This window comes from Giraffa tippelskirchi, chromosome 10 (assembly GCF_054371585.1).
Source record: "Giraffa tippelskirchi isolate mGirTip1 chromosome 10, T2T-mGirTip1v1.2.pri, whole genome shotgun sequence".
Lineage (NCBI taxonomy): Eukaryota > Metazoa > Chordata > Mammalia > Artiodactyla > Giraffidae > Giraffa > Giraffa tippelskirchi.
In genome coordinates this window covers 57,244,619-57,272,022 of record NC_137284.1, presented here as the reverse complement: position 1 = coordinate 57,272,022, position 27,404 = coordinate 57,244,619, and the positions used below count along the sequence as shown (strand labels likewise).

Genomic DNA, 27,404 nt, shown 5'->3' with positions numbered 1-27,404 from the left:
ATTCTTTCAGGAAAAAACTGTGGGGGAACACATTTATAACTAGGATAAGCAGAGATATTTTAAACAAGATACTGTTAACATTAGTTTATTTCATGTATATGTCACTCTTTTCCCCCATAATTGTTTCAAATCTCTTCATTTTTAAAGGATGTAATACATAATCAGGTTTTTTCCTCTGCCACAATCATTTCCCTCCCACTCTCTTCCAGAAAAACCACTACCTTGAAGTTGGTTTTTCTAAATAAATGGAATAACCTAGCTATTCATCAGTAGAACAGATAAAATAAATGGTAGTTAGTCATACAATGGAATACTGTGCAGTAGCTAAAACATACCAAAAAATCTACATAATCATTATCTAAAGAAATGGTTTTTTTAATCCAATCAAAATGTAAACTTGTGGCGAGGTATAGTTTTATACTTCTTTATATTTCCCACAGATAAGAGTGTCTGTATTTTCCAAATCCAAACTTAAGAGAGTCAGGTAGAACAATCTAAAGCCCAAATACGATACTTGAAAATACTTACCCTAGATTTTCTGACAGGTGTTTAGCATACCCAAAAGCAACAGAGCAACTGAATATAAGAGTAAACAATCTGTATCTAATCTATCTACTGTGTTGATTATAAGAATAGCTATCAGCTGGGACTCAGTTCATCATACATAGGCATTTCAGCAGCCTTTTTTCACTAACTTCTAAACTTCTAGACAAAGTATGAAACTTAAAACTTCCTGCTCCCTCCTGATGCTTTTTCCCATTTGCAAGGAGCCCAACTGGTGTAATATTTCTGATCTTTGTCTACTCCAGGGATATAAACGAATCTGGAGAGAAAAAACTGGATATGCTTACCGTTTTTACCTCTCAACTTGTCAGAACTCAGGGAAGAAACAGAAGTACTTCCAAACGTCACTCAACAAAACATTTTCTTCAAGAAGGTGAGAAACATAAACTTCACCCCTTTTAACAAAGGATCATTAGCACTGATCTTCATGAAAATGAAACTTCTGAAAATGACTACAAAATTGCATTATATAAACATAAAAACTATTAAGAATAAAATTCCAATTGATGGATTCACTTTGCTGTTCTTTGACAAAATGTAACTTATAGGCTTAATACTGTAAATTTCAAACAATGCTATTAATAAGACTAACAACTCAAACAATACATGTACAGAAGTCAACTGAAACAAACGCCAGAAGCCTAGGTCTATAAGGAAAAGTTCATGAAAACACCTCGTCTTACGGTTTAACCTATACTACAATCTCACCTGCATTTTATAGTAAAGAAACATATACTATGTTTGGGAGCTTAATTATTTGGGGAAGGCCTTATGGTACATTTAGAAAATTTTGAAGACAAACTTCAGTTTGAATCCTGGCTCTGACACTTACTAGTTTACAAGCTACTTAAAATTTTTGAGACTTCTTCCCCCATATGTAAAATAGATAATTAAGCCTCCATTGCTGGGCTATTATAAAACAGAGTGACAAAGTATATAAAATACATTCAATATTTGCTAAATAGTAGGTATTCAGCAAATGTACCTGGAGGAGGAAATGGTAACCCACTTCAGTATTCTTGCCTGGGAAATCCCATGGACAGAGGAGCCTGGTGGGCTATATAGTCCATGGGGTTGCAGTAAGTTGGACATGACTAGGTCACTGAGCATGCATGCACTGTATAATGTAGCCATCATCATCATCATTACTAACTCGCCTAGAATCACACAGCTATATCTAGTTCCAAAAACTTTTTTCCTTCTTTAAAAATGCTTAATAAAATTTTATACAGAGTATAAAAATTGGAAAACACATAGAAAAAGATAAAGAAGAAAATTAAAAGACCACTATTACCCTTAAACCCTGCAATAATTACTGTTAACATATTGGCATATTTTCCTTCTGTATGTATAGAGCCTTCTTTTAAGTCCAGAACTGGATCATGATATATAAAAAAGGTAGAATTCTTTCTTTTGCACTTAATTTTTATCATGAGCATTTCCTCATTGATGAACACATAATTTCGATATGAAAAATAGATAATTGGGCTTCCCAAGTGGTACTAGTGGTAAAGAACCCACCTGCCAACATAGGTTCGATGCCTGGGTTGGGAAAATTCTCTGAAGAAGGGCATAGCAACCTACTTCAGTATTCTTACCTGGAGAATCCCATGGACAGAGGAGCCTGACAGGCTACAGTCCATAGGGTCACAAAAAATTGGACATGACTGAAGTGACTGAGCATGCATGAACATAGATAACAACTTAGTCCTTTCTCTATTGCTTTCTATTCAGCTCAGTTGCTAAGTCGGGTCCAACTGTTTGCAACCCCAGAGACTGCAGCACGCCAGCCTCCCCGTCCATCACCAACTCCCGGAGTTTACTCAAACTCATGTCCATCGCATTGGTGATGCCATCCAACCATCTCATCCTTTGTCATCCCCTTCTCCTCCCACCTTCAATCTTTCCCAGCATCAGGATCTTTTCCAACGAGTTTGTTCTTTGCATCAGGTGGCCAAAGTATTGGCGTTTCAGCTTCCACGTCAGTCCTTCCAATGAATATTCAGAACTGATTTCCTTTAGGATGGACTGGTTGGATCTCCTTACAGTCCAAGGGACTCTCAAGAGTCTTCTCCAACACCACAGTTGAAAAGCATCAATTCTTCGGCCCTCATCCTTCTTTATTGTCCAACTCTCACATCCATACATGACTACTAGAAAAACCCTAGCTTTGACTGGATGGACTTTTGTTGGTAAAGTAATGTCTCTGCTTTTTAATATGTTAAGTTGGTTCTAACTTCACTTATGTACACCTTTGAAGCTATGTTTTTACCCCCCACAAGACGTCTTAAGCCATGTGGCAGTATCTATTTTCTCAGCAAAGTCCCTATTATTATTATACATGTTGACATTCAAGTCTTGGTTTGCATCTGGAAGAAAGAATCCATTTATACTTTATGTATCTTTAGCTATTGACACTGAATCTTAGAATTAAGTACATTCCATTGCCATAGCAACAAAATAAAGGTTAAGGGCTTCGTTATGTCTATTGTCTGCTGTGCAAGCCAAAGACCCAGACTGAGACTCTTCAACAGCAGAGAGAAGAACCTGAATCCTATATATTTGACTTAAAGTTTCTGAATTCACTTTATATTCCATATATCTTAGTGAAGTAATGAAAGACAGAGGACTATAACAACCTTTAATACCTAAAAAAGACATGAAAAATTCTTATTCGAGCCACCAATGTTTCCCTGCATCCTGAAGAAATGGCAACAGGATGAACCTAAGTGCTTCAGTGACACTTTTTCAAATTGAAAAGTTAGGACAGGATTCAAAACGTGATACGACAGTAGGGCACAATATGTGAACTGAAGTATCTAAAGTGTATGACTTCCACAGCAATACAATTCAAGTCTTGTTGGGCTTGAGAGAAAGAGGGCAAGGTACCTCTGTGGGATCTAACTGCTCCAATTAAGGTAGTAAGTATCGGCTACACAAAAACACTACAACCTACAAAATACTCAAAAATTGAACTGGGACCAAGTACCCTCCATCCTGGTTTACAAGCAGGAATACGTATTGACTCTTGGAGAATATTAAAGAATCTACAGTATAAAGTTATAAATCATGATGCAGAGTCATCTAAAAGCAAGTTCCATACGAAAATATAATAATGATGTTAGGAAATTCCACTTTCAATGACAGTGATGAAAAATTTGTATGCTTTACAGAGGATTAAAAGATGCTTATTTCTCAAAAGACTATAGAGACTTAGGAACGATGTATGCTAGGGAAGCACGTTGCAATAAAAATCAGTCAAAGAGTAATTTCAAGTTGAAATAAGAGGCATAGAACATATTTTTAGAAAAGGGAGAAGCAGAAAAATAAGAGCTGGAAGTCAATGATCTGTAGCCTATTCTAGAAGCACATGACTGTCAGGTGCACTTGTCAGAGCATAAGCAAAATAAGCACATAATATAATAAATTCATGCAACAAATATTTATTGAGCATCAACCACGTTCCAAGCATGAAGGGGAAATACAGCAGGAACAAAATAAAATATTTTTATTCCCATGGGACTATTTTATTCCCATTCCCAGTATTTTATTCCCCATTCCCAGTATTTTATTCCTCATTCCCATGGAGTTTACACTCTGTATTCAATAGTGTAAGGTGTTATTGAAAAAATAATAATAAAGTCAGGAAGGGGATAGAATTGGGGGATGTAGTAATTTTTCATAGGATGATTAGGGAGGGTGACATTTAAGTAGATGAAATAGTGAGCCACATGTTATCTAGGGACAAGAGTATTCCAGGCGGAGGAAACAAGTCAGTGAAAAGAAATATGCCTTGTGTGTTCAAGGAGCAGAGGGGAGACCAGTGTAGTGCACAGTGAGGAAGAAAGTGGTAGGATATGAAGTCAAGAGATATAACAGGGGCAGGCACACTGTCTAGGGTCCTGAAGGGTCATCATAAACCCTCAGGCTTTTATTTTGGATGAAAAGGGAAGGCACTAGAGGGTTTTGGGGAAAGGAATGAAATTACCTGACTTGCTTTAACAAGATCACCCTAGCTGACTGTCTAAGAAGACTAATGGGGGTGGTGTCAAGGTTAGAAGCAGGGAGGCTATTCAGGAAGCGGCTGCAATAATCCAAGTAAAAGATGATGACAGCTTAGACTTGAGAGTTAGCAGCAAAGGTAGTGAATACTTGATCAGACTCTGGATTTATTCTAAAAGTAAGAAGAGACAGAATTTGCTGACAGATTAGAAGTAGGGATGAGAGAGAAAAGGAGAAGACAAGAATGACTTCAGGGTTCTTGGTTTGAACACCAGGAAGAAAGGGGTTGTTACTGAGAGGAAGATTGCAAGTGGTGAGGTGAATGGAAAGGAAGGAAATTTGCCTATATTTGAATGGTACACTCAAGAGACCTATTACACGTCAGGTAGGCAAAAGGATATATAAGTCTGAAGCTGAGGAGAGAGGTCTGGACTGGAGCTACCACTTAGAAACTGACAACATACAGGTTGTACTTCTTTTTGTATAAACAATTTAACATTAAAATATAAGCCCGCTGATGCTTTGCACACATTTTTCCAATTTTAAAATGCTGAGATTTCCTTCCTATCTATTCTATTCAATGATAAATTACTTAAATGCATTAAATAGGATACAAAAATGAGAAGCCAAAAGTCCAATTAAGGAAAAGAAGTATAAACAAACTACACCAAGGAGTAAAAAGTGCGAATAAGGAAAAGGCAGGTGGTGAGAGGCATCATGGAGACAGTTAAGCTACACGTTACATTAAAAAGGTCATTGACTTGTGATTGACACTGCCTGGATTTAAGGGCAGAAAATTCCATATGAAGAGAGGTCGCTTTAAAATGATACTCTAGATAGCAGGGGAATGAGAGACACTCCTGTATAAAGGGATCTGAACAATTTTTTTCTCACTCCAATCCATCCTGTACCTGATTGCTAATCTTACATATGTACAATTTTGTGTTTACCTTCTTTTATGAGATAACATTTGGAATTATGGCTAATTTCATTCATTTTCATTTTAAGACATTTCATTGTAGACTTTCTTTAGTTTTGGAAGAACTGCTTTTAGATCACTGTGATACACACACATTTATATACTGAATTTTTAAAACTTAACATCATAACCAAAAGTTATGCAATTTTAAATACTGCACTAAAATCTAAATTGTTGCGAAATTTTTCATTCATTTTATTATCTCCCCTGTCAGGGCTCCTCATCTAAAGAACTCTGAACACACAAAATGATTTTCAATGAGGAATCGACCCAATCAAAAAATGGGCCAAAGAACTAAACAGGCATTTCTCCAAAGAAGACATACAGATGGCTAACAAACACATGAAAAGATGCTCAACATCACTCATTATTAGAGAAATGCAAATCAAAACCACAATGAGGTATCATTTCACACCAGTCAGAATGGCTGCTATCCAAAAGTCTACAAACAATAAATGCTGGAGAGGGTGTGGAGAAAAGGGAACCCTCTTACACTGTTGGTGGGAATGCAAACTAGTACAGCCACTATGGAGAACAGTGTGGAGATTCCTTAAAAAACTGGGAATAGAACTGCCATATGACCCAGCAATCCCACTGCTGGGCATATACACCGAGGAAACCAGAATTGAAAGAGACGCGTGTACCCCAATGTTCATCGCAGCACTGTTTACAATAGCCAGGACATGGAAGCAACCTAGATGTCCATCAGCAGACGAATGGATAAGGAAGCTGTGGTACATATACACAATGGAATATTACTCAGCCATTAAAAAAAATACATTTGAATCGGTTCTACTGAGATGGATGAAACTGGAGCCCATTATACAGAGTGAAGTAAGCCAGAAAGAAAAACAACAATACAGTATACTAATGCATATATATAGAATTTGAAAGATGGTAACGATAACCCTATATGCGAGACAGAATAAGAGACACAGATGCATGGAACAATTTTTATGGACTCTGAGGGAGAAGGTGAGGGTGGGACGTTCTGGGAGAATGGCATTGAGACATGTGTATTGTCATATGTGAAACAGAGCACCATTCCATGTTCGATGCATGTGACAAGGGCTCAGGGTCGGGGCAATGGGATGATCCAGAAGGATGGGATGGGGAGGGAGGTGGGTGGGGCGTCTGGGAAGGGGAACACATGTAAACCCATGGCTGATTCATGTCAATGTATGGCAAAAACTATTACAATATTGTAAAGTAATTAGCCCCCAACTAAAATAAATAAATTTATTAAAAAAAAAAAATAAAATAAAATAAAATAAAATTCTTCCAATGCTTGTATACAAATAGTACCATCCCAGAAGCATGAGAAATAAGTTAATTCCCTGCAATACATGCCAGAGACACCCACAGCACCTGGGAACTTGCTGGAAGTGCAAACTCTCAGGTTCTTCCCAGAACTCACTAAATCAGAAACTCTAGGGGTGGGGCCCAGCAATCTGCACTCGCAAGCTCTCCCAGGGACTGATACATGCTAAACTTTGAACAGTAAGGCTCAATTCTCTCAAGGAATGTCTGTTGAAAAACGCTACTAGACCATAAAATCTTGAACATAGAAACCTTATTATGTTTCACTTTTGACTGCCTTATGTAACTGGCATTTAATCCACATTCAGAATTTTGGAATGGTTAAATGAAAAAATCAGAGGTACCCCTCTCTCCAAGTTTCCTTGTTTTTCTACATTCTATGATACCAAGTTATCAGCCCAACCCTTTACCCTCCCTTTCTAGTCCTCACTATTCTATAGGACAGGCAATGTCTTTCCAATCAGAATATTATATTCTAACTTTTAAAGTAATTCTGTGGATGCTGCGTCGTCACATTTCACAGCAAGAAAAATCCTTCAGAAGATTATTTCTCCAAAGGCACCAATTTACGGATGAGAAAATAAACGTGTGGAGAAATCACACGACAAGCACATCCTTACAAAAGTAGAGACACTAGAAGATAAAATTATTACCTTCAGTCAACTTTATCTGGCCTAATTTAAAATAGCTGGTATATTAGATTTAAATAAAGAAAGGTGTTAGAAAGAGTGAAAGAATCATCTTTATACCTGGTTTCTGGAAATAAAAATAACACCAAAATCCATCACTTTATTTATTGGCAAAAGTGTGTGCCCTTTTCTCATTCCTACATCTATACATTAACTATGGGGGAAAAAAGATCCCTAACATTAATAAGAATGCTATTCAGCTATCTAGTGAAATGGCATGCAATGCTTGCCCTCCACAGGGCACCCAAAGCTCGTGCTCTGGGACAACCCAGAGGGATGAGGTGGGAAGAGAGGTTGGAGGGGGATTCAGGATGGGGGGACACATGTATACTTGTGGCCAATTCATGTTGATGTATGGCAAAAGCCATCACAATGCTGTAAATACCTTCCAATTAAAATAAATTAATTAATTTATTTTAAAAAATACTAAGTTTCCCAGAAAGGAATCTCAAGACTGTTTACAGTAACTGTTTCATTCAGGTAATGTGGCAATTTTTCTGACCAACATTTATCTTCCTGGTTATACTCCATCCAACACAGAGGCTGCCTAGAAAAAGGAGCTCCTTTGATACTCTGTATCCCAAATTGAAAGCAATTTTAATTGTACTCTAATCTTATTTCACAAGGATTCAGAAGTAATTTATAAGCAACATACTGATAATTAAATAAGGAAGGGGATATAGTGTACTGAAGGCAGCCCCGGTATACTTGGAAAAGTATATGGACTTTTGAGTCACAAAGATCTTCAGGATTTAAGTGTGTGTGTCCGTGTGTGTCCCCGGTATATTTGGAGTCACAAAGATCTTCAGGATTTAAGAGTGTGTGTGTGTGTGTGTGTGTGTGTGTGTGTGTGTGTGTGTGTGTGTGTGTGTGTGTGTGTGTGTGTGTGTGTGTGTGTGTGTGTGTGTGTGTGTGTGTGTGTGTGTGTGTGTGTGTGTGTGTTCGAAGATCTATTCAAGTGTTTTTATTTTAAAAGTTTTTTAAATTGTAGTTGATTTATGACACTGTTAATTTCAGGTGTATAGTATTCAATATTTTTGCAGATTATATTCCATTATAGGTTACTATAAGATAATAGATGTAATTCCCAGTGCTATACACAGTAAGTCTTCCCTGCTTATTCTATTTTTTACATGCGTGCGTGGTAAGTTGCCTCAGTCGTGCCTGACTCTTTGTGACCCTATGGACTACAGCCCACCAGGGTCCTCTATCCATGGGATTCTCCAGGCAAGAATACAGGAGTGGGTTGCCATTTCCTCCTCCAGGGGATCTTCCTGACCCAGGGATCAAACCCACATCTCTTGCATTGGCAGGCGTGTTCTTTATCACTAGCACCACCTGGAAGATCCCTTATTTTTACACAGTGGTTTTTATCCGTTAATCCCATACTGATTTATCCCTCCCCACCTCCACTTCCTGCTCTGGCAACCATAAGTTTGTTTTCTATATCTGAGTCTGTTTCTGTTTTGCATATACATTTATTTACATTTTAGATTCCACATATAAATGATGTCATATAATATTTGTCTTTCTCTGTTTGACTTATTTCACTAAGCATATCCTCTAGGTCCATGCATGTTGGCAATATTTTATTTTTATGGCTGAGTAACATTCCCTCGTGTGTATACATGTGTACATATATAGATAGATACACACTACACCTTAGGCCATTTGTCTTGTTGTCAGGCGCCTGGGCTTGCTTCCGTGTCTTGGCTATTGTAAATATTGCTGCTATCAACACCGGGGTGCATGTATCTTTTCAAATTAGTGTTTTCATTTTTTTCTGCATAAATCCCCAGGAGTGGAATTGCTGGATCATATGATAGTTCTACTTATAGTTTTTTGAGGAATAGGGATTCCCTTTTCTCCACATCGTCTCCAACACTTGTCACTTACAGACTTTTTCAAGATAAGCCATTCCAAGCAGTGTAATTTGCATTTCGCTAATAATCACCAATGTTGAGCATTTTTTCATTCACCTGTTGGCCATCTGTGTGTCTTCTTTATAAAAATATCTACTCAAGTCTTCTGCCCGTTTTCTGATCAGACTGTTTGTTGTTTGACTTTAAGTACAGGGCTTTACTTCTGGGCTATTATGTTCCATTAATCTGTGTGTTTTTGTGCTAGGATCATTCTGCTTTGATTACTGTAGCTACATAGTGTAGACTGAAATCTGAGAGGGTCTCAGCTCCAACTTTGTTCTTCCTTCTCAGGATTGCTTTGGCAATTCTGGGTCGTTTGCAGTTCCATGTAAGTGTTAGGATTATTTGTTCTATTTCTCTGTGGATTCAAGTTTTAATTCTTATCTGTACTTGCCCTCGTTTGATAGAACAGAAGCCATAATGTTAGCATACTGCCGCACACTGTTGATAGCTAGCCTTTAGTTATTTTAAAATACAAAATTCTTGAGAACAGAAATTATGTTTAATATTATTTCTGTATTCTCCTACATTATATCCAATTAGGTGCTCAATAAATATTTACTTAACTAATATGGGACAGATTTTAATATATCAGATAAATGTCCTACCTAATAGGTACCCTTGCTTCCAGATTCCAGCCCCTAAAGCATCCCCCTAAGCCAACTAGCGTAAGACAGATCTGCTTTTGTCCAATTCCACTTAAAAACCTTCCAAGGCTTCTAGCCCTTAAGCTGTTAAAGAAGAGTTCCTGCCAATACCAGAAGTGATCTCACCACAGTCTCTCTCTCGTAACTCAGACCTACCTCTAGACTACTCGAGCTCCAGCAATGTTCCTCCCGTGCCCCTGTAAACTCCTCCTCAGCAGGCTAACTTCTACTCGCCATCCAGGCCTCAGTGTGGAAGCCATTCTCTCTATCAAGGTCCCTGATCATGGTTCTCTAGGCCTCAACTACCAGTTAGGTGTCCTGCCTCCCTAACCTGATCATACACTCTACTCACCATCTAATACTATAGTAAAGTTTTTAACCTGCTTCCCTAATTAAGTGATAAACTTGAGGACAGGATCACACGACATTCAGTTTTATACCCACTGTTAACCAGTTCTGGCACATTCATCAAGCATACTGATAAAGTCCTGTGTTCTCAACAACAGTTTCCAATTTGAAAATACCATCATGATTATTTCCCTGTTTACTTATAAATAACTGGGGAAAAAAACAGCTGGCTGACTAACAGATTAAAGAAAAAGATTCTGGGGCCTTACTCTGCACACACTTACTATGACACAGAAAGCAAAATCAGCATTAATTTTTTTCAAAGAACAGAAAAACTATTTCATGAGTACTTATTACTAATGGGGGGCCTGTTTTGTCTTGGTCCCAACCCCAGAGGTTACAGTCATCAAACTGGATTTGATCTTCAACTAAAAGAAGCAGAGCCATGGTTGATAGAAGAAGAAACAGAAGTTGCTGCTCAAACTGGAATGCCATCCTAGGACTGAAAAGTGACAAGCACCTGTTATGGATGACTGAAAAGAATGGCAAGTGAGTCTGCATCCCTGATAGGCCAACGGAACCACCACTGAAACAAGCCCTAGGCTTCCCTCTAATTTCTCTTTACGGTGGCCCTCCATATCCATGGATAAGAAATCAGCAGATATGGTGGGCTGATTGTAAGGGACTTAAAACATCCACAGATTTCTGCCTGGGGCCTGGAAATAATCCCCTGCAGATACAGAAGGATGACTGTACTTAAGGAAAATGCCCAACACCCAGTTTGTTTCTACCACTCTTTTTGATTTCTAGAGCAACTGAAGGTGATTTCTGATTGACAGGAAAGACAATACAAGATCAGAAGAAAATTCAGAAAAAAATTTGTATACCCAGAACAGGATAGATATTCTCAAGACTAGAATACTGGAAGTCATAGGGAAAAGATAGACATATAGATAATATGAAAGACCAAAAGAAAATGTGTGGCCAATGATACCATAAACTAAGACAAAAAACAGAAGACAGACTGACAAAACATATTGGCAAACAAAGCTAAAGGATTATATCCAGAATATATCAAAGGCAACCAACAAGTCAATAAGGAAAAAATCCAACAGGAAAAAATAAGTAAAGCTATGAATAAGCAATTCAAAGACCTGAAAAATCAAAAGGACCAACAAATATATGAAAAGATGCTCAGCTTCACAAGTAGTTAGGAAAATGCAGAATGAAGCACCACAAGAAACTTTTTAAAGCTGATTTTATAGTCAAAGAAAAACATCAGTGATAGTTTCTGAGGTAAATAGTTACTCTCAGATTGTAATGATGTCAGTAAGAACTGTGTCAATATTTCTGGAAAATAATCTGGCATTATTTGTCAAAATTAAGCAGTATACATTATGTACAAGATATTTGTCACAATATTGTTCGTAATAGAAGACTAGAGACAACACAGATGTCCAAAATGAAAACAGGTATGGCTTCAGATATCTACTGCTACAAAACTAACCACTTCAAGCTTAGTGACTCTGGTTCCTCTGCAGGTGCATTCAGCTCAACCGTCAGCTAGGTTAGTACTTCCAAGATAGCTGGTTGGTGGTGATGGGGGTGTCTTGGTTCTCTCACCCTCCTATAAGCTAGACCAGCTTCCTTACATGGCAGCTGTGGGAAAGCATTCTTTGAAGTCTTCTTAAAGACTAAACTCCAGAACACATCATATCCATCATATTCATTGGGCAAAGCAAACCACAAGGCTAGCCAAGACTCAAGAGGTGGAGAAATAGGTGGGAGAAGCAGAAAAGCCTTGTGTCACAGAGGAATACATACCAGTATGGGAGAACTTTATGGTCATTAATCATTCTATCACCAGTAAGTAGGGGTGTGTGTGTGTGTACTATATACATACACACTATGTTCATAAATCTATAGTTCTATAACAGTAATATTATATAGTTATATATTTCATCACATATATGTATGTTTGTAAAGCTTGGAAATATGCTTATAAATTAACTAATGAAATACTGAGCTATGCAAAGTAGTCAGTATGCTGGCCGAGAATGCAGCGCACTGAGGGCATGTCAGGAAGGCCAACACAGGTGTGGCCCAGAGGTAAACATAACAAGGTGTTGTATGCAGACAGGGAGTTAAACGGAGCTGTGGGCCCAGTGAGGGCTTGTGGATCCACAGGCCAATAGGTTCAGCAGTCAAGGATGCAGGGTGTGGTAGGGAGAGATACAGGGAGATGATGGTCTGCGTGACAGAGAGAATGGAAACAAAACAACTGGACAAATGATAAATAACTATAATGAGGTTAATGTGAAACTAAGGTTCTTACCACCAGAGAAGGCATTATAAACATGGAAAGGGCAAAGACTAGAAAGGACCCTGGGATACCGGATTGGAATTGGAAGTATACAAACAAACTCCTGGTTTCATAACATATGTACACAATACCTGTATTGTGTTCCTATACCAGGAATAATGATGGATGTATATGAGTGTATTATACATATAAATATGTGTATACAAACCATACTCACACATTTCCTAGTTCCTATAAGCAATGATACCCCAGTGGCGATGAGCAAACTAAGTCTCTAAATTTTTGATTTTAAAAACCATCTTCTATATAAACAAAAATACCAAATAAGGCTCCTTGGAGAAATGGCTGATTCCAGGGCTAGGCCAGGCAAAGTACAAGACGAATCAGGAACAAACAGCATATGCCAGAAGTGCACAATGAATGAGATGGGGCATGGGAGCCAGCTTGAAGGGGCTCCCATTGGCTAAATCAGGGACAAATGAAACAGCAAAATAAAGAATAAAGTAACAAATCACAGCACACTAAAATCAAAACCCATGAGTCCTTACTGATTTAATAAACTCATAAACAGAGGAGAAAGCAAAGTTCTACCTTAAAATACCAACCAATACACGTAAAAGGACTAACAGAAACAGAAATATACAAGCAGTTAATTCAGATAGGAGTCATCACTGATGCCCACACCAAGGCTAGTGAGTAGAGGTCTGATGAGAGTCAAGATGTATAATTCTGGAATACCTTTTCACACATACACTGATCAAATACAAAAGGACACCAATATGATCAAGGTGATAATCACTAGCAGTAGCATGATTTGCAATCATATGCCTGTGGATGCAAGGCACCAGGAATGGCACAGCCCCACTTCTGTGGTATTCCTGCCAGAAATGTCAGACTTGATTGGAGTCACGAGGAAATAGCACATGGACCTAGGTTAAAGGTCATCCTAAAGAACGGAGGGTCTGTACTTCCTACAACTGTCAAAGACATGAAAGACAGGACAAAGGAAGCTAAACAAGTCTGTAAAAACATGACAACTAAATATAACATGTATTCATGGATACGATCCTAGACCAGAAAAGAAAGAGATATTGTTGGTAGAGTTAATGAAATATGAATAGGTTAGTAGGGTTGTATCAATGCCTATTTTCTGATTTGGAGGGTTACATAAGAGAGTGCTTTGTTTTTGAGAAATAGACACTGTAGTATTTATGAGTGATGGAACACCATGTCTACAGCTGGCTCTGAAAGTTTCAAAAAAAAGACTGGGTATATATGTATGCATTTATACACACATACACAAACATGTAAGTAACATACATATAAAGAAATAGAGAGAACAGGCAATGGAAGAAATACAGTAAAATATTAACAATGGTGAAATCCAAATGAAGAAGATATAGGAGTTCTTTGTACTGTTCTGGCATCTTTTCTGTTAAATCTGAAATTATTTCAAAATAGTTTTTTTTTCAATGTGATTATCAATATGTGATACAGAACATCTGGTGTTACAGCAAATGATAAGCAGCTATTGTCTGAAGCTAGGAGACAGAATGAAAACACTGCCTTAACATGTATATTTACATACTTTCTTTACAATACCCAGAGGGGAAACATGAATAGGAGGGCAATGTTTTTATGCATTCGGCATAAAGGCATCTCATTGTTTTTGTTTTTGAATTTTATTTACCTCAGCTGTGCTGGGTCTTGGTTGCTGTGCGGGTTTTTTTAGTTGCAGCGAGTGGGGGCTGTTCTCTAGCTGTGGGATGCGGGCTTCTCACTGCAGTGGCTTCTTTTATTATGGAGCACGGGCTTAGTTGCCTGTGGCATGTGGGATCTTCCTGGACCAGGGATTGAACCCATGTCCCCTGCATTAGCAGGCAGACTCTTAACCACTGGACCACCAGGGAAGTCTCATTTCAAGGTTTTTAAGTGAACTTTCCTATCTCTTCATGGATTTTAAATAGGCGTTTTGAAGTTCCTTAATAAAAGGAATTCTGACTTTATTCTTCTGTGTGGTCCCAGTACCTAACACATTAATGATTTTGTCCGTTATGTCTTGAATACAAATTCTATCCCCAGTTTTATTCCAATCAGAAAATACAGTGATTTAAGTACTAAGAATTTTACTACACTGAATTCTGTGTCAAGCTAAAATGCTGCAGCTAAGTCGCTTCAGTCGTGTCTGACTCGGTGTGACCCCATAGATGGCAGCCCACCAGGCTCCCACGTCCCTGGGATTCTCCAGGCAAGAACACTGGAGTGGGTTGCCATTTCCTTCTCCAATGCAGGAAAGTGAAAAGTGAAAGTGAAGTCGCTTAGTCATGTCTGACTCTTAGCGACCCCATGGACTGCAGCCCACCAGGCTCCTCCATCCATGGGATTCTCCAGGCAAGAGTACTGGAGTAGCTTGCCATTGCCTTCTCCGGTCAAACTAAAATATATACATATATATTAGACTGATGAATGAAAAATATCAAGGATTATCTTTCTTAGGAACTTGGAAGATTATATGCTCTACATTCCTAAAATCAAGAATGTATAATCAGAAGCAAAAGGCCTTAGTCTAAAGAATGGCTAACTGTTGACAGTTTTTGGTTTAAGAAAAAAAAAAGGCAAAAAACCCACAAAACCCCAAAAAACAGAATACAAATGAAACTAGGTCTAAAGACCTGACACTGATTGATCATCTTTTAAAAAGTCTAAGAGGGTCTGAAAAATAATTAGATTGAACTATATCAAAGTGCTGATAAAGCATCTATCCTCCCAATAAATGAGTTAAGATCATTTTTAAATCAGAAAGAATACATTTTCATTGCAGAAACCAAAACTCTTCAAGGCATCAAAGAACTGTTAAATTAAACTCAAAATGTTTAAAAGCTGAATAGACTTTATATTGCTCAATACTCTCTCCTTCATGGAGAATACAAATATTTTTAGTACATTTTCTAGGCTCTTGGTCCCACTGATTAACTAGAATAAAAAAGTTACATATGTCTGAAAATCTATGCTACAGTTAACCATAATGAACTTCAGAATTGCCTTTTCAAAGGTTTAAACAAATGAAAATTACATTTTGATACCATACAATTCATCTGCTCCAGTAAATAAAAGATACTAATACCTTATGAAATTAGAATCTTTCATTCAAAGTATTATTAACCTGACCTGACCAAGGAGGTGAAAGACTTATACACTGAGAACTAGAAAACATTAATAAAGGAAACTGAAGATGAGTCAAAGAAATAGAAAGATATCCCATGCTCTTGGATTGGAAGAATTAATATTGTTAAAATGGCCATACCACCCAAAGCAATCTACAGGTTTAATGTGATCCTTATTAAATTACCCATGACATTTTCCACAGAACTAAAATGTATAATCCTAAAATTCATACAGAACCATAAAAGGCCCAGAATTGCCAAAGCAATCCTGAAGAAAAAGAACAAGACAGGAGGCATAACCCTCTCAAGCTTCCAACAATACTACAAAGCTACAGTAATCAAAACAGCATAGGATTGGCACAAAAACAGACATATGGATCAATGGAACAGAACAAAGAGCCCAGAAATAAACCCACACATCTACAGTCATTAATCTTTGACAAAAGAGGCAAGAACATACAATGAGAAAAAGACAACTCTTCAGCAAGTGATGTTAGGAAAGCTGGACAGCCACATGTAAATAGAACACATCCTCTCATCATACACAAAAATAAATTCAAAATGGCTTAAAGACTTAAACATTAGACATGACACCATAAAACTCCTAGAAGAGAAAATAGGCAAAATATTCTGACATAAATCATATCAATGTCTTCTTTGGTCAGCCTCCAAAGGCAATAGAAATAAAAGCAAAAATAAACAAATGGAACCTAATCAAACTTTCAAGTTTTTGCAAAGTAAAGGAAACCATAAAAAAAGAAAAAAATGAAAAGACAACCTACAGAATAGGAGAAAACATTTGCAAAATGATGCAACTGACAAGGGCTTGATTTTCAAAATATACAAACAGCTCTCAAGTCAAAAACAAAACAAACAGCCCAATCCAAAACTGGGCAGAAGATCTAAATAGACATTTCTCCAAAGAAGAAATACAGATGGTCAACAGGCACACAAAAAGATGCTTAACACCTCTAACTATTAGAGAAATACAAATCAAAACTACAATGAGTTACCACCTCACACCAGTAAGAATGGCCATCACTAAAAAGTCTACAAATAACAAATGCTATAGAAGGTGTGGAGAAAAGGGAACCCTCCTACACTACTGGTGGGAATGTAAGTTGTTGCAGTCACTGTGGAAAATGTACGGAGGTTCCTCAGAAAACTAAAAATAGAATTACCATATGGATCCAGCAATCCCACTCTTGGGCACATATCTGGACAAATCTATAATTCAAAAAGATACACACAACACCCCCATGTTCACAGCAGCACTATTTACAATAGCCAAGACACGGAAGCCACCTAAATTTACGTCCACTGATCGACAAATAAAGATGTGGTACATATATACAATGGAATGCTACTCAGCTATATAAAAAAAAGAATGAAAAATGCTATTTGCAGCAATATGGATGCAACTAGAGATTATCATACTAAGTGAAGTAAACAAGAAAAGGACAAATACCACACGATATCACTCATATGTGGAATCTAAAATATGACACAAATGAACCCATCTATGAAACAGAAACACAAAGAGAAGAGACTGGGGGTTGCCACAGGGAGGGGACTGGCAGAGGAATGCAGCAAGAAGCTGGGGTTAGCAGATATAAGTTTTTATCTATATAACAGGTAAACAGCAAGATCCTACTGTACATCACAGATAACTATATTCAATATTCTATGATAAACCATACTGGAAAAGAGTATTTTTAAAAGAATGTATATATATCTATAACTGAATCACATTGTTATACAGCAGTAATTAACACTGTAAATCAACTATACTTCAATTTTAAAAAATGTTTTACCTACAGGAAAAAAAATTAAATGGTTTTAACTATATAACAAGTTTATACATAACTATATAACAAGGACTTCCCTTGTGGCTCAGCTGGTAAAGTATCCGCCTGCAATGCAGGAGACCTGGGTTCAATCCCTGGGTTGGGAAGATCCCCTGGAGAAGGGAAAAGCTACCCACTCCAGTGTTCTGGCCTGGAGAATTTCATGGGCTATATAGTCCATGGGGTCTCAAAGAGTCGGACATCACTGAGCGACTTTCATTTTCAACTATATTACAAGTCTTTTTCCTTAATGGGAAATCTTAATGTCAAATCTTTTCTAGTGTATAACAAATAAAACAATATTCAGCATTACTATAAACCAGAATCTGTGTGGTTTTTAAATGGAGATAAAATACTTCTTAGGAAAGTAATAAGAATCAAATGAAATAATGTAAAGTAACTAAATACATGGTGGTCAGTGTGAATTAAACACTCAATAAATGGCCTTTACTGTGTTAATTCTCATAGAAAGGAAGTCAAACAATCCTGAGATATGGTCAAGTGACTTAAAAACCTATTAGAGATGTCTGTAAAGGCATATGGATAAAATCACAGTCAAATATACAGAATGGCAAATCCAATAAGGAAAGGAATCTTAATTTACTTATCCTTGGAGTCCCAGAATCTAACACAGAGCCTGGTACACAGAGTGGGCATTCAATAAAGGTTACTGAAATGAAGTGAATATGAAAGTTAGTTATCTGAAAAAGAAAAAAAAAAAAAGAGGTAATCTGAGGTTGTCTGAAAAATAAAGAATCCCCAAATTACCAATACTATTCTCTGAGTAAATCACACTTTGAGAAAGAAAACAAAATACCTAAGCATTTTAAGACCATGCACAGAAACTCCCCTCACACTTGTCTTTTTAATAATGACTGAGTCACTCTCAAATCTGTTTTGGTAAATGTGTCATACATAAAGTTCAATATTAGAAATATTTTAAAATTTCATCTAATTAACTGTGCATCCCCAAAGGGAGAAAAGTACCCAAACACTAAGGAATCTTTCCTAACTTCCATTCAAGGAGAATCAGATAAACTTAAGTCACGGTTCCTCCATCTATTTATCTATGAAAATTAGTTTAAGCTTTTACCTACAAGTAAGTTGTCAATACACATATTTCACTTTCACAAGTTCAAATGCACACCCCAGAAAAGGAAACCAAAAAAAACCCAACTCTCTCAAAAGTGGGTAGTGCTCCTAGGGAAAGGAAAGGAAAGGGAAGTCGCTCAGTCGTGTCCGACTCTTTGCGACCCCGTGGACTGGGGCCTACCAGGCTCCTCCGTCCATGGGATTCTCCAGGCAAGAATACTGGAGTGGTTTGCCATGTCCTTCTCCAGGGGATCTTCCCGACCCAGGGATCAAACCCAGGTCTCCCGCATTGGAGGCAGACGCTTTAACCTCTGAGCCACCAGGGTAGTGCTCCTATAGGAGTATAAAAGAGTAGCAAACAAAATTTCTCTCCCATGTCTCAGCAGCCACCTGTTACAGCCCACACTTATGGCACAGGCAGCATGGTTCGGGAACACTTTCATATTGAAAACTCAAAATTACCAGTGCAATGGGCAAGGGAAAAAGCATAATGTGGAAATACAGCCCTATCTTCTCCACTCTTAAGTCCAGAGGTAATAGAGGTCAATAGACTTTTTTTTTTTAACATTTTCTTCAAGTTATTTCGCATTTTACTAAAAGTAAAAACCACATCCTTAATAATACATTCAACTCTGTGCAGTGCTTGGCTTCTGAAACACGCCAGGGAAGTACATTTCCAGAGAGACAGCTGGAGCTACATCTCTTAAGCCTACTTCAAACTAAAATCTGTGAACAGTGTGCAGCTACAAATCAAATAATAGCCTCAAATCAACTGCTAGGAAGTTTTGAAAACAAACAAACAAACAAAAATCACTGTTAAATACATTTACCTTCCTGAACAAAATGACACTGTTCTGAAAAAAAAAAAAACAAACAAACCAAAGCTACCAGTCTACACTAGAGAATAATTTAAAGAACAGTAACAGAGAGCCTGCAATACACAGAGGAAAATCATTCTTAACTTATCTTTTGCTTTCTACAATGCCTTGAAAAGTATAAACTGCATGAAGTCACCTAAGAACTATTGTCCAGTCACTGACAGCATTACAGTTATTCTTAAGTCTAATTTCTGGAAAGTTCTGCAGTGGCAATTTAAAAAAGCAAACCAAATTTTAACGAGAAAAAAAATGCTTAGCTCAAAATCTGGAAATACACGTTGATGGTATTTTTTCTTTAAGAAACAGGAAGGTGACAGGCACAATGGTGTGTAACATCTGTAGGTGGTTCAGCCAAACCAAATTCAAAAAGATCTCTATGGAATTAAGGATTTAAAATAATATCTTGACAAATATAATATGACATGATCAAAAATCACTTTAGCTATTTTTTTCTTTTACTAAGAAAGCAAAACCTTCCAGTACAAAGGTTTTCACATCACACACACTTTAAGAATTAAGTGTAAATCTAAAACACTAAAATTATCAAAAGGTAACCAAAACACATTCGAAAATATGAGACTTCTGTTTTTCATACTGATTTCTCAGACCTACTAGTAAATCTCCCCTGGAATGGGTCTTCATTTCAATACAAGATTGCTCAATATGCCACTTCGTGTGAATAGAGCTTGTGAGACTAATTCTCCAAACCTCCTCGGGAGATGCTTAATTACAGCTCTAATTCCAATTTCCTGCGACTCAAACAGTCACATACAGAAAACAGCTTATATACACAGGAGAGGAGAGGAATGGAGGTCCAGGGGAGCGGCCCGTTTTTGTGTGGTGGCAGAAGCTGCAAAAATAAAGGTTCACTGGAGCTATTATCCCCACCCATCACAGCCCTTCAGAACGCTTTCATCCATCCACCCGCTCCAGACTCTCGAGCTCTCCAGAACGGACGAACCCGTGGCTTTCCACATCTCAGAGGATGGGCGGGGGAGGCTGTGAAGTCCGGGGTACACATAGAAAAAGAGGGAGGACACAGATCCTTTGAGGACGGAAGGACAAGGAGATGCATCCACATGATGAGGCTGGGACGCGCCACGGAGACACCGAGGCTTGCAAATTCGCTGACAGAAAAGCTCACATGAGGCAGACAGAGGATGTTGCCTGTTCAGAGACGGAACAGACAATCCTCCAGAAGAGAACGGAGACGGCATCTGTAAGAGTCCCGGGAGGGCGTGAACTAGGTAGCGCTGAACACGGAGCTCAAAATGGGTAGAAACCGCCTCAAAAAGACCCACACGGCGAGGCTGAGACTTACGGTTACTTCCCGGGCTGAGGGTAAGGGTCGGGTGGACCCTGCAGCTCTGCAGTTCTGCCACCACCGTGGCGCCCCAATCTCTCCTGCCGAGCCGGTGACCTCAGGTACTCTCCGCGCCCCACCCACCCGGGGGGACGCCCCTTCTCGGCGTGCGCCCCCTTCTCGCCGGCCCGGATGCGCCCGCCTGGCAGAGACTGCTGGGGCCCAGAGTGCGCACTGGAGGCCCGCGGGGAGGCTGCGAGAGCTGGAGGCGCCTGCGGCGAGGCTCAGACTGGGCGGGCGCCCCCCATCCCTCTCTGGCCGCCGCGCCGCCTTACTCGGGGGAGGGGAAGAGGGGGCGGTGGCTCTCGCCTCCGCCTCGCAGTCAAGTCCGGCTCAGGCTCCAGCCTGGAGAGCGCGCGCGCGCAGCCCGGGCCGTCCTCCTCCCCTCCCCCGCCTTCGGCTCAGCTGCTGGAGCGCCCGCAGCCGCCACCACCACGTCCCCTAGCCGCTCGCCACGAGCCCCACACAGCCCGCAGCCCCAGCGAGAAGCGGCAGGAACGGTAGCACCTCAGCCGCCGCCCCGGAAGCTCTTCCCCGCCAACCGCCAGGCTTCAAGGGGTGTGAACCCGGAAGCGATTTCCTCGCCCCGGTAGCAGCGGGATGGAAAGCTAAGGCCTTTGAAGACCTGGAATCCCCTAGTTTAGAGAGCAGGTGAAGTGTGTATGGCGCTGAAGAGCTCAGAGGCGAGGAGAGGCCAATAAATAGCCGGTGGGCAAGAGGCTCTCCGATCCGAGAGACCGGATCTCTCGAGTCGCCGGGTGTGGATCGCGGCCGTACACGCCGGTCGGCTTCAGTTGGCTACCGAGTGTTTTCTTGTCACAGGAAGTTGGGCCTGGCCGCTGGGAAAGCGAAAAGCGAAGGGAAGGCGCAATGAGAAAGCTGTGAAGGTCCCCCGCCCCTCCCCCCAGGTGACTGTCCCACCCACTGAGTTGAATGTAGCCGCCCGGGAGGCGCTCGGCCCCCAGCCCGGGTGAGACGAGGAGGACGACGATCCAGACTCCAACAACAGAGACGGAGAGGTAGGAGGCCGAACTGTCTCGATCCAGGCAAGGACTTCATTTCTGGTAAGTAGTTACAAAGAAGCCAAAGACACTTTTTCGGTGGCATCTCTGTGCAGAGAGGCGGGCCCGCCCTTTTCTGGTAGTGGACGCTGATGGGTGGTGGTGGCCGAGGAAAAACCTCCTAGGAAGTGTTTATTTTTGTCACTTCAGGAAAAGCGATTGACAGCAGCTCGCCCCTCCTTTCTGTCCTTCTCTGCATCTTTTAAGGCTTTTGGCTGTCTTTCTTTGCTTGTTTCTCCGTGGTGTTTTTAGCTTCACCAGAAATTTTTCATCTAGATGACCTGACTCCGGATTTCACCTCCATTCCCATCTCACTAATGGAGAGGTTTTTTAACTTCAGTTTGCTTCCTTCAGCATCATGTCTTTTAACTGTTTTGATGTCCTTATTTATTTGGGGGAAAATGTCAAAAGCTCGAAAATGTTTTCATAACAGTAGAAAATCAAATATTTTACGGTCTTTTCGACTTAATCCCATGTTAATGTATTGGTTATTTTTCCCTTCGAATTGGGTTGTGGAACCACAGTAGCCCTTTATACAAAGTATATTTGGATATAATACCCAAATAACCTCCTTAAATATACCTGAGGTTCACTGTAGGAATTCATTAGTTCCTTCTCTGTTAGTCAGATTTAGTATAATTGCCTTCAAAAGTTATTTGAAGATTATTAAATATCTTACAGAATAGAATGTAACAACAGAAAGAAAGTACTTGAAAATTACCAATGATGCTTTTTGATATTACCTAATGTTTGGTAGAACTGGTTGAAAGGACAGGAACAGAGCAAACTAGAAATAGCACCAATGACTTTTCTATTCTGCTTTATTATTATTTCCTCTCCTTTTATTACTGTAAGCCAATTTGAGTGGCAAAAGGATGAAATTTTTAATGGTCAGCCTATCCTTGGAGGGAAATTCTTACTGATATTTAGTTGCCATCTCTTGTCTCTAATGCTATAATGCTTTAAAATATTAAATTGTTTAATGAGAGGGGAGAAGTGGCTAGTAACTTAGCTACTCCACCTCGGTTTTTTTCTTCTGTAAAATGGAGATAACAATAATAATACCTACTTCATCAGGTTTGGGGGAGAACAAAATGAGTTATTGCATGTAAAGCCCTTAGCACAGTATCCAGGATGTAATAATCATTGTAAGTGGTGGTAATTATTTATACTATTTTAAAAAGTTGAGAAACATTGCTTAAGGATGGAGGAGAGGGAATCAGGAACATCCTACAGAGCCCTAAGACAGTGCTCCATTGTTTTGTTTTTAATTAATGAAGTACACTTTCTGATCATTGTTGCTAATTTCTATTAGCATGTACTTTGCAAATTGGTAAATCATCTTGTCTGGAATAGGAAATGGCAACCCACTCCAGTATTCTTGCCTGGAGAAGCCCATGGATAGAGGAGCCTGGCAGGCTACAATCCATGGGGTCTCAAAGAGTCCGATAGGACTGAGAAGCTGCACACACAAATCATCTTGTCAGTTTTGATTTCTGGTAACTAAATTTACAATACCTATATTCATGTACTGAATCTTCTCTTTTTCTGTACTGCAAAAATACTTTGAAAGTTTGTCTATCTGGGGGATTCTGTGGCGGTCCATTGGTTAATTTAGACTGTGCATTCATTGCCTAGGTCCCAGTTTCAATCCCTGGTCAGGGAACTAACATTCTGCAAGTCTTGTGGCATGGCCTAAATAAATAAATTAATTTCATTAAATTTGTCCGTCTGTACTCTATATAGTTGCTGCTGCTAAGTCGCTACAGTCGTGTCCGACTCTGTGCGACCCCATAGACCGCAGCCCACTAGGCTCCGCTGTCCCTGGGATTCTCCAGGCAAGAATACTGGAGTGGGGTGCCATTGCCTTCTCCAGTGCATGAAAGGGAAAAGTGAAAGTGAAGTCTCTCAGTCTGTCTGACTCTTAGCGATCCCATGGACTGTAGCCCACCAGGCTCCTCCGTCCATGGGATTTTCCAGGCAAGAGTACTGGAGTGGGGTGCCATTGCCTTCTCTGACTCTATATAGTAAACATTTCTTATTAACAGCATTATTGGCAGTTTGTTCAACAGGACCTGCCCCATGAGGACTAAATGGCGTCTGTTCACCCCATTTCTCACCCAGTCATAGTGACACTAAATGCCCGTATATATTTTCAAATGATGCCTGGTAGGTGTCACGGCCAAATGAGAACCACTTCACTTATTTGTAAGGCATCATTAGTCAGGAAACATTATCATTTATAGCTAAGCATTTTCCATAATAGAATGATTCGTGAACAAAATGCCACATACTTCCTGTTCTTAGTCACTTGAACGCTTATCTAAAATCCAGTCTAAACACATTACAAACTCTAATTATACCTTTTTCTGTTATTTTTAGTTCAAATTACTGTCTTTCAATCCTTTTGCATGTGATTCTGCCTTAGCAGTTTTGTCTTCATATATTAGTAGCCTTTGTTCTTTTCCTAACTTAAGCCTTTCATGTCACTGGAAGTATGTATATTTCAAATATTCATTTTTTTTTATTGTATCACATTTGTTTATCTTTTAAAAATTCAGTGTACTGTGCAATACCAAATATTCTAGATAAGTGATAAGTATTAGGAAATAAAGCACTTTGCCAGTAGATTTTTTTTTTAACATGAGGTGACCAACAGTTTAATTAATTTGCTTTAAAGTGTGTTTAGAAAAATAAGAATTACTTGATTTCTCATTTTAGAAGGGTTTCTGTAATCGTGTCATGTATGTTATACAGTGTATTTGTAATCCAGTGTCTTTCTTTTGGGGACTGTCAGTAGTCAAAGAGGCAGGCATACATTTCAAAACTTATTAGGTTTTATATCTTGAAGTGATTGTTAATCTGAGGTGAAAAGTAAGTGCTAAATCGAAATTCTGAGAAGAAAAAAGACTCATCTTTTTCACTAATAGGAAGTTCTGTTGCATGAGGTGGGTTTTAAGATGGTCTTATGAAAAAACTGAACTGAAAAAAATCCCACAAGGTATAGAGTGAGAATGCATGTCTTCAAAACTTTTCACAAAATGAAATGTCTCAAACCTAATGTTTTATTGTAGTTTCTCTGTTATCTATAGTTTGTCTGGATCTAAATTAGTGAAAATTTTTATAATTTATAAATAAATCTTATAAAGTTTTATTACTTAAATAATTTATAAATTAAAATAATTTAAATTTTTTGTACAATAATTTTAATATTTTTTTAATTTTAGCTAGTGTTTACTTAAAATGTCAAAAGTTACTGAATTTTAAAAGCATTCTTTTTAGGGAAATTTTCCAGTTTTAAGGCAGTGGAAGGGGGTAAATTAAAGATTTTTTGTTATTATGTAAAGAAGTGAATTAAAGACTTCAAAATAACTTTATTTTGGAGTTGAGAAAACAATAAAGTCCTCTATCTCCTCTCAGATGACATTCAAAACCTTTCTTGAAAATGAGCTCTTTTTTTCTGAGAGTTGGAGCAATAAGGAAATTATTAAATATAAACTGATCATTTTAATGCCTAACAGACTTCTAAAAAACCTGAAGAAGGTTCATCTTACCATGGCCAGGAAAGCAACTCCTTGCTTGATGTTCTTCTCAAAATTTACTGGCATATAAATGAGAGGGAAATTTTTAAAAAAAATAAAATATATTCAGTACAAAGAGATGTATTTTAGTCTGTGTGTGCTGTGTTCAGTCACTCAGTCGTGTCTGACTCTTTGCAACCCCATAAACTGTAGCCCACCATGGGTATTCTCCAGGCAAGAATACTGGAGTGGATTGTCATGCCCTCCTCCATGGGATCTTCCCAACTCAGAGATCGAACCCAGGTTTCTCACATTGCAAGCAGATTCTTTACCATCTGAGCCACTAGGGAAGCCCATGAAAAAAAAAATTTATAATAGCACTTAATGAGGAGATGGGACTATTAAACAACCAAGAAAGTGCTTGAGCTTCAATTACTTGTTAGAAATTGCCCAGTGGAAACTTAAAATTAGTCTGGGGAAAAAAGTGTGCATATGTATATGTGTGTGTGTGTGTGTGTATATATATATATATATATATATTTGGAAGCAAATTTTGAATTATCTAAGGAATTGATAATGGAAGTGAAGAACATTTGTAAGTCAATATCAGAAAGCTTTTATCAACTGGTTTAACGTTTTTGTGTCTGTGATAGGCATCCAGTGAAAATTATAAACTATCCTTTAGTTCATCCAAATATCAAAGTTCTTTTTAAAGATTCTGGAAAGAATGTCAGGGGCAGCTACCTATTTCTAGCTTCCAAACTTAACAATATGACATTGGCTTTTGGAATTTATGGATACTATTCTGAATCACTATTTCAAGGCATTTTTACTTAGTATTTATAAGACATTTTATAATTGTATCACCTTTTTTACAGGTCCAAAAGGCAGATTCTTAATTAAGAATCTGTTAAGACCTATAAAAGTATATATCCCCATTAAAAAAAAAAATCTACCTTTAATAGAAAAGGAAACAAAGACTACAAGGTATCTTAAATTATGCGTAGAGGTTTACTAGTGGTGAGATAGGATCAGTCATCTCTGACTTGGCTTTTTATATAGTATATATATTCTAAGACAGAAAAACCAACATGTTATTAATTGTTCTCATCATGATTGTGTCTGCTTTACTCTCTCAAGGAATTTCTTTGTTTTTATAAAGCAATGGGAAATCCAGAAAACATAGAGGATGCATACGTTGCTGTTATTCGGCCAAAGAATGCTGCCAGTCTCAATTCTCGGGAATACAGAGCTAAGTCATATGAAGTGAGCATTGTTGACTAACATTTGATTTTCTACCACTGAATGTCATTCTCCATTATCATTTTCATTTAAATATAAAGTCTTACCATAGCCTGTAAATTCTTATTGGTAACCTAGATATTGACAAGCTAGAATTTACGATTGTAGAGCTCTGCCCATCACCATGTCTTTTTTTTTCCTGCTGCGTGTATTTTGACCATTTTTCTATTCATTGATATGGATAAATTCTTAGATAGTAAAAGTTACTTATTTGAGTTTTGCATATATAATTTATAATAGTTTGGTTTTTACTAGAGCAAAATTCAGCTTGTTCAAAATTCCAGTCTAAATTTTGTTCATGGTTATTTTCCAAAACTCTATTTTTAACAGTTCATTTAAAAATATCTTTACCTTTAATTGTTTTAGGCAATTAAGTTACTTC

The 27,404-nt window shown here is 38.4% G+C and overlaps 2 protein-coding genes across 23 annotated transcripts in view; one reads left to right on the top strand and one right to left on the bottom strand.

The window, feature by feature from the left end:
* Positions 1–27,404, bottom strand: part of ANKIB1 (ankyrin repeat and IBR domain containing 1) — a 177,266-nt gene that overhangs the window by 135,537 nt on the left and 14,325 nt on the right. For 6 of the 15 annotated variants that reach the window (XM_081531346.1, XM_081531353.1, XM_081531350.1 and 3 more), the window contains exon 1: positions 21,097–21,660. The gene's annotated coding sequence lies outside the window, so the exon portion shown is untranslated. Of the gene's footprint in view, positions 1–851; positions 2,105–21,096; positions 21,661–27,404 lie in introns of those variants that run through there. The other 9 variants (XM_081531347.1, XM_081531354.1, XM_081531351.1 and 6 more) reach the window with 4 other exon arrangements.
* KRIT1 (KRIT1 ankyrin repeat containing) overlaps positions 20,706–27,404 on the top strand; it is a 41,640-nt gene continuing 34,941 nt past the window's right edge. For 2 of the 8 annotated variants that reach the window (XM_081531376.1, XM_081531373.1), the window contains exons 1-2: positions 21,701–22,202; positions 26,883–26,986. In XM_081531376.1, coding sequence (XP_081387502.1) covers positions 26,885–26,986 — 102 coding nt within the window. In that variant the 5' untranslated portion in view covers positions 21,701–22,202; positions 26,883–26,884. Of the gene's footprint in view, positions 20,995–21,700; positions 22,203–26,860; positions 26,987–27,404 lie in introns of those variants that run through there. The other 6 variants (XM_081531375.1, XM_081531369.1, XM_081531371.1 and 3 more) reach the window with 5 other exon arrangements.